This window comes from Sarcophilus harrisii, chromosome 1, assembly GCF_902635505.1.
Source record: "Sarcophilus harrisii chromosome 1, mSarHar1.11, whole genome shotgun sequence".
Lineage (NCBI taxonomy): Eukaryota > Metazoa > Chordata > Mammalia > Dasyuromorphia > Dasyuridae > Sarcophilus > Sarcophilus harrisii.
The window spans coordinates 707,916,764-707,931,265 of NC_045426.1; the positions used below are offsets into that span (position 1 = coordinate 707,916,764).

Below are 14,502 nucleotides of genomic sequence, written 5' to 3' on the forward strand. Positions count from 1 at the left end.
TCCTCTGCTGATTTTTTTTGAGTCAGTTGGGGTTAAGTGATTTTGTGAGGGTTACACAGCCACTGAGTGTTGGGGCCAGATTTGAACTCCAGGGCCGGTGCTGTATCACTGTGCCCTCCAGCGGCCCTCCCACTAATTATTTTTAATGCATCCTATATTTAGTTTGTACTTAGTGGTTTGTGTATCGTCCCTCCCCCTTTAGATTGTGAGCCCCTTGAGACGAAGCTCCTTTGCCTTTGTTTTATCTGACACGTAGGAAGCATTTAATAAAAGCTTGCTGACTAACTGTGATACGTATGTGTGCGTATGTAGACGAACATTTATCTCTCTGTCTACATAGAGACATAATCATTTGAGCTTCAGAATAGCCCTGCAATGAGTAAGTGCTGTTATTGCCTCTGTTTTGCAAATAAGGAAACTTTCCCTGAGTGTGCTCGCGGAGAAGGAAACCTAAAAGCCTTGTCCAGAGCTGAGCTTGTGCTGTTCTCTCCACAGGTGAATTTTAATGAGCCCCTGTCCATGCTCCAGCGACTGACGGAGGACCTGGAGTACCACGAACTGCTGGACAAGGCCGTCAAGTGCGAGAACTCCACGGAGCAGATGTGCTTTGTGGCCGCCTTCTCAGTGTCTTCCTACTCCACCACCGTCAACCGCATAGCTAAGCCATTCAATCCCATGCTGGGAGAGACTTATGAGCTGGACCAGATGGAAGAAATGGGCTTCCGTTCCCTCTGTGAGCAGGTAGGGAGCACGCAAGGTCTCAGCCCACAAAGATCGGTTCCTGCTTTTGTGGAGAAGAGGGTTGGATTAGGGGACTCCCAAGGTCTCTGGTTCTTGACAAGGCCCCTGAACCTCCCTTGGAACATCTTCCCTTAAGGCAGAGACTGCATCGGGGTGATGGACTTTAAATCACCCCCCCTTTATGTTGAGGGGTTGGAGGCAAGACCACCTACTTATATTAGCTCTGAGCTTAAATCACTCAGTTTGTGAGGTGGTTCCTTGCATCCATGTCCTGCAAGGCAGAAACACCAGTTAATAGGAATTGTGGCTGAGTTCAGGGATGCTGGGCCGGGACAAAGGCCTCCGAGCATGGGAAGGACGTTATCAGAGACCAGACAGCTGCCCAAGGGAGCTAGAGAAAAGGGAAGGAAATCAGATGTGCAAACGTGGGGCAAGGGCAGGGCATAGTGGGGTAGTGCCAGAGCAGGGGCTCTCAGAAGCCACCAACATCTCGAAGGATGGGAAGTTCTTGTGAAGGGTTTGTTATGTGCCAGGCCTTGTGATGGAGACTGCAAAACTAAAAGTAGTCCATGCCCTCAGAGCTTACCGGCTCATGGCAAGCTAGCCAAGGAGGACCAGGAGGAGAAGGGGGATGTTCCACTCATGGGGCCAGGAGACAGCCACCAGTACAGAAGCCCTGAGATGGTGCAATGGTCACAGAGTATGTGCAGGGAAGGGAAGAGCCAGAACATGAGAGAGGTGGGAAGAAACCAGGCTAGAGACAGGAGAGTCGGGACACAAATGAATCTCAAAGTGAGGAAAACACTCGCTAGTGGAAGCCTCCTCAGTAGGAAGGCTTCCCATGCAGGGGTAAAGGCAGAAAAGCAGACTGGACCATGGCCTCATTGCTCGTTTCCACGGCAGACTCGTGTGTGGACAAGGCAGCTGTTCTGGATCCTGTGGGAAGTCTCCAGGTTTGTTGTCTCACAGCGGGTACAGAATGAAGTTAGCACAATGGGAACAGGAGTGCAGTACCTGGTTCAGGGCACTTGGCTCTCACACGAAGCAGGATTGTGAGGAGATGTCACCCGCTCTGGCTCTCAGGGCCCTGGGAAACAGGGGAGCTCTCTCGGTGAACACCTGGTGCCAGTCAGAGCAATTCCCTGTGCCAGAGGGTGAGATCAGGCAAAGCACAAAGCTCAGTGGTTGTGGGTTCCAGCTCTGACAAATAAGGTGCCTCCAGGATATTTTGTCACCATCCAGAATGCTTTCTCTTTCTCCCTAGAGGTCACTTTGAGTAGGGAGGTGACATGGTCAGAATTGTACTTTATAGAAAACACTTTCACATGGATTTGAATGGGGTCAGACTCAAGGCAGGGAAACTAATTAGAGTTTATTGCATATGGAAATAAGTCTAATAACTATCATATTTCTTGTCTTCTTAATGGGTGGGGGAAGGAGAAGAAGGAGGGAAAGATTTGGAACTGAAAATAAAAACTTGTTTAAATTTTAAAAAGAAGGAAAGAGGACATGGGGGTTGTGAGGTTGAAGAGACCTTTAGCAGAAATGATGTGAAGCTAGAAACAGTGAAATGATAAAATATGCCCCCGTACTGCATCTAGAAGATGAATGAAAGTGAAGATGTGAGAATGACTCTGAAGAAGGCACACCTGGGTGAAGGAAAAACCGTGGTCCCTTTGGTGGTCCTGGGGAGAGTGAGAGAGGAGGAAGGTTTAAGGTCAAGAGTTCTGTTTTGAGTGTGTTGAGTCAGAATGTCGCTGGAGCATCCTGCTTCTAGATAAATAAAAGGCAATCAATGATTTGAGACTGGCTCATTAGAAAAATCACAACTGGATCCATAGAGCTAGGAATTAACAGCAAGGCATTGCCAGTGAACAAAGTTGATGAGATTGGCCAGGGAAATGTGGTGTAAAGGGCCCAAGACAGAGTGTTGGGGGACACCCTCAGTTAGCAGAAACAACCCGGATGAAGATTCAGCAAAGGAAGCTGACAAGGAGAAGCAGGAGAGAGCAGCGCTGTTGCCGATCACCTGGGAGGAGATTCCCCTTCAGAACCTGGGAAGCAGACCTCTCAGAGCACTCGGGGACCCTGACATAGACTAGAAAGGGGACTCAAGGCATTTGTCATCATTTCCTGCATTTCCAAAGAGAAACCCAGGGCCAGACACTCGGGGGATGTGCCCGGCGGAAAGTGTTCTTTATAGCTGAAAACTTGGGGTTGATGTTCTGGCTCACTATTCCCCTCTTTGTTTTCAACCCTCAGGGAAATATAAAAATAGCACGAGGTGGCCTCTGAGGGGCCACTTGAAGTCACGTGCTACATAAGCTTCTCCTGCCCTTTGTCCACACCCTGAGTAATTGGCACAGTGATTCCTCGCATGTGGCCTGAGATGTGGCCATTTCCATTTACCAGCTAGGCCAGTTTCTCTGTGTGTTATTGTGATAGGAAGAAACTTTGATACTAACAATATGATTTTCTTATTTTCTTTTTCTAATCAAATTTTGTTGGTTTTTCCATAAACCAACTTTTAGTTTTGTTCATTAGTTCAATAGTTTTATTTTATTAATCTCCCCTTTTATTTTCAGAATTTCAAATTTGGTATTTAATTGGGGATTTTTAATTTGGTCTTTTTCTAGCTTTCTTTAGTTACAAGCCCAATTCATTGATCTTCTCTTTCTCTATTTTATGCAAGTAAGCATCTAGAGATATAAAACTTCCCCTAAGACTGCTTTAGCTGCATCCCATAAATTTTGGCATGTTGTCTCATTATTGTCATTCTCTTGGGTGAAATTGTTGATTGTGTCTATGATTTGTTGTTTCACCCACTCATTCTTTAGGATTAGATTATTTAGTTTCCAATTAATTTTTGGTCTGTTTTCCCTGACTCCTTACTACATGTAATTTTTATTGCTTCATGATCTGAAAAAGATGCATTTTCTACTTCTGCCTTTCTGTATTTGATCTTGAGGCTTTTATGCCCTAATACATGGTCAGTTTTTGTGTCGGTTCCTTTTACCACTGGGAAAAAAAATATGTCTCCATTCACTTTTCTCCAAAGGCCTATCATACCTACTTTTTCTAAAATTCTATTAGCTTCTTTCTTATTTATTTTATGTTTCGATTTATCTAGTTCTGATAGAGCAAAGTTGAGATCCCCCACTAGTATAGTTTTGCTGTCTGTTTCTTCTTGCAGGTGTACATTTGGACCATTCATACATTCTGGGCAGAGTTTTACAGGCCAGTGGAAACAAGTGGCATTGGGGAACATCCCCAAGCACTCGCTCTCCAGTCTCAGAAATGGAGCCTTAGATACTAGGCTTTGATGACTTTCCAATATGAAAAGAATAGAATTGTGATATCGATATGCCTCTTATTTAGCTGTTTCTTATTTTATTTCTGCAAAAAGAGTTGCTGTAAATAAGTAGCTATATTGGGGGGCTTTATTTTAACTGTAGACCTCCTTGGGGTTGGCTGTTATCCTTTGCTCTTGAAGAGGACAAAAGTGACATCACTCTGTTGTGTGTCGGCCTATAACTGATCAGATCTGTTGTGGGAACCATGACGGTTCTACCACTCCTTGGGCACAAAAAGTCCAGTATGAACGGCCAGCATGGAGACGTCTCTGCATTTGTGCATCTCATGTTTCTTTTGAGCTCCTGCAGCAGTACTTCACCCACAGAACAGAGTCTTCTCTGATGATGGGCTGTCCTGTGCCAGGGTCTCCCATGTCTTACAATCAATTCCAGAGTTCTTTAGAGAGAACTTGAGAGCGTCCGCCTTGCTTCATCCAATCTCCACGTGAGTGCCTGCCTTGTGTGAGTTTGCCGTAAAATAGTCTTTTAGGCAAGTGTTCCTTACGCATGTGAACAAAAAGTCATGCGCCAGCTCTCACTCCACTCTAGTCTTGACCAGCAGCCTTTTCAAGTTAAATAATTTACCCTCAGTGAGGGTAGTTGACCTTGGTACCACTTCTGTCTCTGTTGGAAGTGTCCAATGGTATCACTGAAAGTTCCGTGAAAAAGCATGAAAGCAAACACAGAACTCCATCGATGACTGGTGAAGTGCCATGGTGTTGCCCATTATCCAGAACCTGTGCAAGTGTACCATTGGGGAACTGATGTATAATATTGATGAACTCCAGGCAACCAAATTTGGCCATGGTCCTCCACAAGCCCTTGCAGCAAATTAGTATCAAAGACTTTGCTCAAATCAACAAACCTTCTACACAGACCTCTGTTCTGTTTCTGCCATTTCTCCTGCAGTTGTCAGACAGCAAACACCATACTGGCCACTTTTTGGCCCTTTCTGAAGCCATTCTGGTTCTCTGGTAAATGACTGTCTTCCAGGTAAAAGATCAATTTATTCAGGACGACTCTGGCAAGAATCTTGTTGGCAGTGACCAAGAGGAGACATCCCACCACCACCATCGTGATTATCAACAGACAATCCCTTTCCCTTCCTTTAGAGAGATGGACAAAGAAGGTATCCCTAAACTCCTGGGGGATAACCTCCCCTTGCCCTATAACCCAGAAATGTCAGTCAGCTTTGGTTTGAGCAGGATATTCCCCCACTTGTATTTCAGCTTGAATAGAATCATTTCCAGACACTTTGCCACACAGGGGAAGACTGCTGACATTCAGGATCTCTTCTTCAGGGGGAAGCTCAGCTAGGGGGAGATTGACTTCAACCTAGGGTATGGTTCAGTGACTTCAGCATTGCTTGATGATGCTCTGTGGGCCTCCTTGGGGTAAGGGACTAGCAGTGGAGCCTTTGGGTCAGAGTTTGGACACTTGACAGCGTAATTCCAAATCGCTTTGCAAAACGGAGCACCAGTTTACAGCTCCACCAAGAGCACATGGTTGCGTTGGGATTTCCACCGCCTCTGTAACACTGACTCATTTTGGTCGATCTTTGCCAGTGCCAGACCTCAGGAGGTCATCTGAATTCTCCTCCTCCTCTTCCTCTTGTTTTAGGTGAGCCACCACCCTCCTGCAGCTGCCCACCATGTATTCTCCAAAAATGGCTGGACCCTGTGGCAGGAAATCACCATCTCCAGCAAGTTCCGGGGCAAATATCTCTCCATTATGCCACTAGGTAAGACCGTGCATTTCAGTGAAATAAAGAAACCAAGTGGTTACATCCAGTGACATATTTAGCAAACACATTTATTTGCTCATATTAGCAAGCAATTTCTTTAGAAACAAATAAAATCCAAGGTTCCCAGTAGCCAAGCCCCCCCCCCCCAAGCATTGATTTCTACGCAGTTAATACACAGTTTGTGGGGAGGGAAAAACAGGTGTAGGGATTGAAGCTTTTACTGAGGGAGGGGATTGGGGGACCCTACGATAAGGAATAGGGAGGGGTAGTTTTGTGCCATTCCGTCAGTTGGATGATAGCTGGGAAGGGGGAATAATATTGTGACTTCTCCAAAAGGAGACATGCATGAAGTGGAGATGTAACTTCACAAAATGGTGGTAAATGGCAAAATGTCCTTTTTTGGGGGGGGCTATTTTTTAAATGTGTAACACATGCCCTGTCAAAGGGACCTCATGGACTTCCAGAATCCCCCCAGGATTCTCTCTGAAATGCATCATGGACTGTGCCAGAGACAGAGCTGAGGGAAAGAATTTGCGTTTGGGGTAATTATTTGAACTTCTCTGTAATAAGCCCTTCTCTGCTTACGTGGCAGCCAGTGCAGCAGACAGAAAAAACAAAAGCTCCTGCCCTCGAGGAACTTCTTTTCTGCTCCCAGATACAGAGAAGTTTTAACTGCGATATAATTTGAGAAAGGAGACCGTGGTGGCCACTGTGGGAATCAGGGGAGGTTTCTTGGACAAAGAAATGTCCGAACTGTGGAGAATTCTAGGACATGGAGAAAAGAAGATATTTGGGGGGGGGGGCAGCCTGAGCAAATACATCGATAGAAAACGGGACGCTGACTTGGATGAACTGTGACAAGGCTGGTTTAGCTAAAGGGTGGAAATCTGAAGGGCAGTAATGTGGGAAGGTGAGCCCTCTGGGAGGCTGCTCTGTGGAGAATGAGCTGGAGACCAGGGGATGGTTGGGAGAGAAGGAGCATCTCCTTAAGCAGGAACTTGGGTTGTCCTAGCCTTCCTAACCCAGAGACAGGCATGGAGGTCAGACTTGTCTAGGCCAGAGAAGGCATCAGGGAGGACTGGAAGGAAGGAAAGAGTGAGAGGGGAGCACTTCTCTGAAGGGGGAGAGTCGGGGGCCCTCACAGACACCTAGTCCAAGCTGTCTTATTTACCTCCCGAGGCCCAGAAATGGAAGCTTGTGACAAAGTTGGGCCTTGGTCCTGGGCGGGCTTCCCGTGTCATTCACCTGAAGGGATCTTTTCTGAGAAGGTGCTCACTTCCCAGGAGTGTTTCACTGCCTCAAACCAAGGCACCGTGGCCTTGCCTCACTCCTTCTGGGAGCACCATTCTCTCCCTCCCCAGAGTCACAGATTTCTCTGGAGAATGGTTTTAAATCTTTCTCTCGAGAAGCCAGTCTCCATGGACTTGGGGGAAGGCATTTTTCCTTACGATCAAATATGTTTTTTAAACTTTAGATTCTGCCTGTCCCCCTGAGCCTGGGCCTTCCTCGTGCTCCCCTGGGGCCTTGGAGTTCCCTCCGCAGCCCTTGGGCTCTCATTACAGGTCAGCGTATCATTTCTTCCTCTCTGTCCTCACCTAACATCAAGACACAGAGCTGGAAGGGGGCTTTGGAGACCACTCAGACCAGTCTCTCCTCTAGCTCCTGCCATTTCCAGAAGAAACCAAGGCCCATAGGAGAAGTCAACAAGTGTTAAGTGCCATCTGTGTGCCAGGCATTGTGCCAGGCATTGTGCTGAGCTAAGATACAGAGAGGAAGAAGAGACTCCCTGCCCTCGAGGTCACAGACCAATGGGCGAGACAATGAGCTATAGACAAGAGGGAAGGCTTCCAGGAGGAGGTGGGACTAGTTGGGACTTGAGAAAAGCCAGGAAGTTCAGAAGGCAGAGGGAAGAAGGAAGAACATTCTCAGCTTTTGTGAGGGAAGGGCTCTGCAGACCCCAAAGACAGAATCTAAAGATGGGAATGGAGATGGCAATGGTTTTTTTTTCCTTTCTTTCTTTTACAATTGTTAGTTACTTATGTTTTAGCATTCTTTTCTTTTTTAAATTTTGAGTTCCAGATTCTCTCCCTCCCTCTCATATGCCCTCTTATCCTCTGAGAAAGCAACTAGTTCATATCAATTAGCCATGTCAAATTTTGCAAAACACATTTCCATAATGGCCATATTAAAGGAAGGAAGAAAGAAGGGAGGGAAAGAAGAAAGGAAGGGAAGGAAGGAAGAAAAGAGGGAGAGAGGAAAGGGAAGGAAGGAAGGAAGGAAGGAAGGAAGGAAGGAAGGAAGGAAGGAAGGAAGGAAGGAAGGAAGGAAGGAAGGAAGGAAGGAAGGAAGGAAGGAAGGAAGGAAGGAAGGGAGGGAGGGAGGGAGGGAGGGAGGGAAGGAGGAAGGGAGGGAGGGAGGGAAGAAGGAAGGGAGGGAGAGAGAGAGGAAGGAAGGGAGGGAGGGAGAGAGGAAGGACGGACATTGTGCTTCACTTTGCACTCACAGTTTATCACTTCTGCTTTTGGAGGATGATAGCATTTTTTACCATGAGTCCTTCAGAATTGTCCTGGATCACTACACTGATCAGATTGTTGATCATTATTATAACATTGCTGTTACTGTGCACAATGATTTCCTAGTTCTCATTTCACTCAGCATCAGTTCAAATAAGTCTTCCCAGGTTTCTCTGAAACCATTCTGCTCACCATTTCTTGTAGCACAATAGGATCATCACAATCATAGCCCATAGCTGATGAACATCCCCTCAATTTCCAATTCTTTGCCACCATAAAAAATCTGCTCTAAAGATTTTTTGTACAGATAGGTTCGTTGTTCTTTTTCTTTTGATTTCTTTGGGACACAGAGCTTGGTGTTGCTGGTACAGAAGGGCATGCAGAATAGCCCTTTGGACATAGTTCCAAGCTGTTGTCCAGAGTACTTGGAGCTTACTGCACCCACAATTTATCAGTGTGCTTATTTTCCTTCATCCCTCCAGTATTTTTTTTTTCCGATAGATGTGAGAAAAGTTCAGACTTGTCTCAATTTTCCTTTCTCTAATCAATAGTGATTTAGGGCATTTTGTCATAATTGTAGATAGGTTTGATATCTTCTTTTAAACTTCTGAAAAGAAGAGAATGACACAGGCATCCTTTTCAGCGTTTCTCCTACGCTTTCCATTTACATTGTTGTAGTAACTGTGGATCTTATCAAAGCGTTTTCAGTACAGTAGCTTATCTGACACTAATTGTTATGGGTGCATCCTGCTAGTGGCTGCTGGGGATCTACTTCTGACCAGCAGAACGGACCCCTGCATGTGAGAGGATGACGATGATACAAGGAGACCGAGAGGGAGGTGCATTCTCTGACCTCCCTTCTCTTCCTTCTGCCTCCCATTTATTTCATTCCCAATTCACAAGCACCATCTGTGTCAATAAAGGCTGCTTTGCAATTCCTTCAAGTGTGTTATGATTGACCACTGTGGGGGCTTTCAGAGAACCGACCGCAGCTTAATGGTACAATCCCCCTTAACTCTCTACAGGCTTTCTGGGTTTTGCACTTAGGCATGATCTTTAATAACTAACATCAAAAAAAATTCATATTTTTATAAAGATTTTGTTTCTTTTCCAGTGAGAGTGAGGTAGGAGAGAAAGAAAATCTGTTTTCACTGAAAAAAAAAGTTCATGTGACTCTCATATGAATGAGGTAGATGGAGAGGGAAGATGAATGGGAGCCAAGACCGCCAGCAGATGCCCTCTTGTCACCGGCCTGTTTTCCATGGGATAAGCCATGACTTCTCGCCTTTCTCTCTCTCCCAGGTGACATTCACCTCGAATTCCATGCTAGCGGAAATCATTACATCTGGCGGAAAAGTACCTCTACTGTGCACAATATCATTGTGGGCAAGCTCTGGATTGATCAGGCAAGAACAGTCCTGTCCACCCCCTGCCCTTCTCCCCAGGCCCACTCCAGGGGCAACCCAAAGCTGTTGCTTTTTAATCCCAGGGAAAGAAGGCCCAGAACATCAGACCCAAAAAGACCCTTAGAAATGTAAAATAGGGAAGAGCCCCAAGTCTAGAGTCAAAGGGCCTGCATGCAAACTTCTTCCAACTGCTGTTGCCCTTGAGCCCCTTGGATATCTTGGGGGGGGGAGGCGCAAAGGTCACTTCCAGCTGAGCTCTGGCTCTAAAATCCTGGGATCCTGGGAGTGTGAGAGCATGAGAAGGTCTCCAGAATGTGGGACGTCCGCCCATGGGAGAGAAAAAGCGTGAGAGCTGGAAAAGGACTTTTGAACTGAGAGAATACTAGAGATTGCTAGTAGTAGATGGTCAGTCCTAGAGGAGAGGCTGAGTCCCTGGCTCCTGCCAGGATTAGTGACAAAGCTAGGAGCATGGCCCAGGCTTCCATCCACGGCATTCATCTGAGGCAGAGTATCTTGTTTCTTCCCATCCCTTCCCTCAAAGAAAGACAAGGTGTTGAGATCTCTCTGGGTGGCAGGGAACACCTCCCCCCCCCCCCCACTCTTCCTTCAGGAAGTGGGAAGCTCCATAGGTTCCCCTGACAGGCCCAGAGCCAGGGTTTTGCCAGACCAGTGGCCAAAGGCCACGTGCTCAGAAGGCCAGCCATGTCTCCGTGCTTTCCAGGCAATGGAGAACCCTGCCGGCAAAAGCACTGGGAGCACCAGTGTGGCCCCTCCTTTTCCTCTCTGTGGGCCTCACTGGTGGTCACTGGAGCTAAGGCAAGGGGCCTTTGTAGTTGGGGAACCTGAGGCCCAGAGAGAGAAAGGGCTTGGCCAAGTCTACACAGGTGGGAAAGGCCTGACCTGTCTTTTTGGAGCCCCTATAGGCCCGTAGGACAGGGGCATATGCGGGGGAGGAGCTGAGGAACCAAGAGGGAGGAGGGAGTTCTGAAGCTACTGAGGCCAGGGAAGCTCATCCTCTTCCCAGTCCTTCCTGGCCGTCCCCAAGCATTTAGCTGTGCTGGGCATATGGCCCCCAGGAGGAGCCAGTCCCGCTCTTGAGGTGATGCACAGTCAGACTGGGAGGTGGTCCTGGAAGAGGCAGTGGCGGGGACTGATCTCTTGGGGGAGCCCCTTCTTCCCTCCTGCCCACAGAGCTGCCCAGATGCTGTCAGTGTTTCTTATCGTGAGGAACATAAGTCCAGCCTGGACAAGCAGAGGACAATGCTCGGGGACGGGGCTCCAAGCCCTCCTTGCCCACTCTTGGCTCCTCAATGCTCACATGTCATCTTCCCCCTGGCCCGGACCATCACTGTGGGTGGGGACTTGTGCCCGAGCGCTATCAGACAGGAGCGTCTGGTGCACAGACCCCTTTGTCTCATCTCCCCCTTTTCTTCCTTTTGCCCCCGGGGGGCCCAGTGGGTACCATTGTTTCCATGGGGTCTCCCTCTTTAGAAAATAAGTCCCTCTGGGTGGGGGCTGTGCTTTTGTCTCCATGTCTGTCCTTCCTACTTAGCACAGTCAGTGCCAGGCCCATGGAAGCTCTTGATAAACGTGGGTTGCCCGACTGACTCTGCCTGACTCCTCGGGGAGTTCTCAGCCAAAGCAGCCGCCCGTGGGTTTTGGCAAGAGGACTTTGTGGGGACGGTGATCCCCGGGCTTGGAGCCCACCCGGTAGTACCTGGAGCCTCATCCAGGCGATCCTCCATCTTGGGCCCAAGGCACTGACTTCCCTCTCTCTGGTTTCCTAGACAGGAGACATAGAGATAATTAACCATAAGACAAAGGATAAGTGTCTACTGAAGTTTACACCCTACAGCTACTTCTCAAAAGACTACACCCGAAAGGTAAGGCTGCGGGCCGGGGTGCTGGGGCTCGGGGAGCTGGGGCTCAGGGACTGGGGGACAGAGCGATACGTGGCAGGGGCCAGAATGCCTGGGCCATTGTGGCCTTTCTGGGGTTCCCAGAGAAAATGTGAGAGTTGAGAGGGGGCTCAGAACAGGGGATGCCAGAGTCGGGAGGGGGTACGGAGGCTCCTCAGGAGGAGGCTACAGCCCCTGTGGGAAAAAGGAGAGGAAGTTGAGAATTAGTAAATTAACTCCCCCCCCCCCCCGGGGCTTTAGGATGACGCTGTTATAGAACTAAAAACGGGTCAAGAGACAAGCAGCTGAGCACTTGGAGCTCTGGAGTAGGGGGTGTGGGAGGTAAAGTCTCCCCATCTGTTGGACTTGGCTGAAGGGGGTGGGGAGCGCTCTGGGTTCCGGAAGGTGACAAAGCGCCCTCCCTGCCCCAGGTGACCGGGGTGGTGACAGACAGCAAAGAGAAGGCCCATTATGTCCTGTCGGGCTCGTGGGATGAGAAGATGGAGTGCGCCAAGATCATCCAGAGCAGCCACAGCAGCCCCAGCACAGAGGGCAAACAGAAGATGGTCTACCAGACCCTGCCGGCCAAGATCTTGTGGAAGAAGTACCCTCTGCCGTGAGTGAGCCCCCTGCCTGCCCGGGGCCTGCTGGGGCCCGCTTCTCCGGGGGGGGGGGTAGGCGGGGAGGGGAGGGAGGGTACGGGAGCGGGGGCTCAGGACAACTGGGCCTGGCGAGATAGAGGCCCGCTCCCTTTGGGGTCCGGCTTTCCTCCCGGCTTTGGCCCTGACCACCGGGATCAGTGATCCCCCCACCCCACCCCCACTCAGCAGGCTCCTCTCCAGAGAGTCCCACGGGAGCATCCCTCCCAGAGGCCTTGGGCCCTGGACCATAGAGTGGGGGCAGCCAGCCGGCCCCACCCCATCTGGCCCCGCCCCGTTCTACTTACCCCCACCTGGCCCCGCCCCTGCCTGACCCCGCCCCCCTCCATCCCACCCGTGCTGGTCTGGCCCCACCCTGTTCCCCCCCTATCCCAGCCCCACCCAACTTTGCCCTGACCCCGCCCTGCCATCACCTGGCCCCGCCCCATTCCACTCCACCCCGTCTGGCCCCGCCCCTTCCCCGCCCCCCTTCTCTGTCAGCCTGTGCTTCCCGCTCCTTTCCAGAGCGTACTTGGAGGTACTGAGCTACTTGAAGACACCTGGGAGGCTGGTGGCCCGCTGCTTCCTCCCCTGCGAGGGTCCCCCTGGGGGGCGGGGGGGGCACAGATTGGGACGCCGAGATGCGTGAGGGGAGGCAGCGCGCTCTTCGAGCTTGGGGCCCCTGCCTCCCGATGAGCCCGTGGGCCCGGGGCCGGGGAGAGGCGGGAGCCCCCGGGAGAGGGCGGCGGGGGTCCGGGCGCAGCCCCTCCAGCGGCGTCCTCTCGCCGGCCCCGTTGCAGGGAGAACGCCGAGAACATGTATTACTTCTCGGAGCTGGCCTTGATCCTGAACGAGCCCGAAGAGGGCGTGGCCCCCACGGACAGCCGGTGGCGGCCGGACCAGCGCCTCATGGAGAACGGCCAGTGGGACGAGGCCAATGCCGAGAAACAGCGGCTGGAGGAGAAGCAGAGGATGATCCGCCGGAAGCGCCTCGAGTCCAGTGGCCAAGAGCCGCTGGATGAAGGTGAGCGGGCCGGGGCGCACGGGGCCTCCGTGGGCCCCAGAGGGTGGGCTTGGAAGCTGGGGCCCTTCCCTGGGTGGGCGCGGGAGCTCCGAGCCGGGGGCACCCGCAGGGCGGGGCGGGGCTCCCGAGGGCCCGGCCACAGGCGCCTCCGTCTCCGCCCCCAGGGAAGGACGAGCTATACAAGCCCCTGTGGTTCGAGAAGAAGCTGGACCCCTTCACTGGGGTGGAGGCCTATGTCTACAAGGGAGGCTACTGGGAGGCGAAGGAGCAGCAGAACTGGGCCATGTGCCCGGACATCTTCTGAGCCGCGGCTCGGGCCCGCCCCTCTGCCGGTGGCCGGGAGCGGGCCGGGACATAGAAACCCCAACCTACACACGAAACGCAAATACAACCCACGAGCAGACCAGGGATTCAAACGTATTTTTTTATGCACTAATGAAAATCGCATATTGGATCTCCCTTCCTTTTTTCCCCTTCTTCCTTTTTTTTTTTTTTTTTTTTGGCTGACCGTGACTCTTGTTTTGTGGGAGCAGTTAGTCACTCAGTCAAGCCGGGAGGACAGGCAGCTCCCCCGACCTTTTAGCGCAGTGGACGTCCTGGCCTCCCGGGCTGACTGAGGCGCAGCCTTGGGAGACACTCAGGAGAGAGGTGGGGAGAGAGGAGGGCCCGGGGCCTCCGTGAGGACCGGGGTCCCCGGGGCCGTGCTTAGCCTCCCCTTTAGCCCCGAGGCCTTCTCCGGGGGGGGGCAGGGGCATCTGGGGATCTGAGGATGAGAAGCCTTGGGAGCACCTCAGCCCCCCCACCCGAGGCTCGCTCACTCAGGGCTCCCTAGGAAACCCTTTTTTTGGACTTTGTTTGTTTGATTTTTAAACTGTTGATCTCCATTTCTTTCCAGCCGTGATGTTTAGTAAATATTTTTAGTACAGCACTTATCAGACAGTTTTTCCAAGTGTCCTTTCTTGCCCCAGAAGTGTCCAGGCAAAGACATCACTTCTAAGCTATCAGGATGCTGCAAGTCTTTAGTGTTTGTTGTTTATTGCCTCAGAGAGTGAGGAGTCAGCTTGTGCTTCCGGAGGGAAGCTCCCATCCACCCCTCAGATGCCCTTCCACGGCCGCTCCCGGGCTGTTCATCTTGGTGCTCCCCAAACCTCTGGCAGACAGGCCGCTTCCCCTTCCTCCACCCTT

At 50.8% G+C, this 14,502-nt stretch overlaps 1 protein-coding gene across 7 annotated transcripts in view; it reads left to right on the forward strand.

The window, feature by feature from the left end:
• Positions 1-14,252, forward strand: part of OSBP2 (oxysterol binding protein 2) — a 232,742-nt gene extending 218,490 nt beyond the window's left edge. For all 7 annotated transcript variants that reach the window (XM_031948921.1, XM_031948920.1, XM_031948919.1 and 4 more), the window contains 7 exons: positions 496-741; positions 5,715-5,835; positions 9,654-9,757; positions 11,545-11,640; positions 12,087-12,271; positions 13,094-13,317; positions 13,482-14,252. In XM_031948921.1, coding sequence (XP_031804781.1) covers positions 496-741; positions 5,715-5,835; positions 9,654-9,757; positions 11,545-11,640; positions 12,087-12,271; positions 13,094-13,317; positions 13,482-13,621 — 1,116 coding nt within the window. In that variant the 3' untranslated portion in view covers positions 13,622-14,252. The remainder of the gene's footprint in view (positions 1-495; positions 742-5,714; positions 5,836-9,653; positions 9,758-11,544; positions 11,641-12,086; positions 12,272-13,093; positions 13,318-13,481) is intronic.
• The last annotated feature ends 250 nt before the right edge of the window (positions 14,253-14,502 follow it).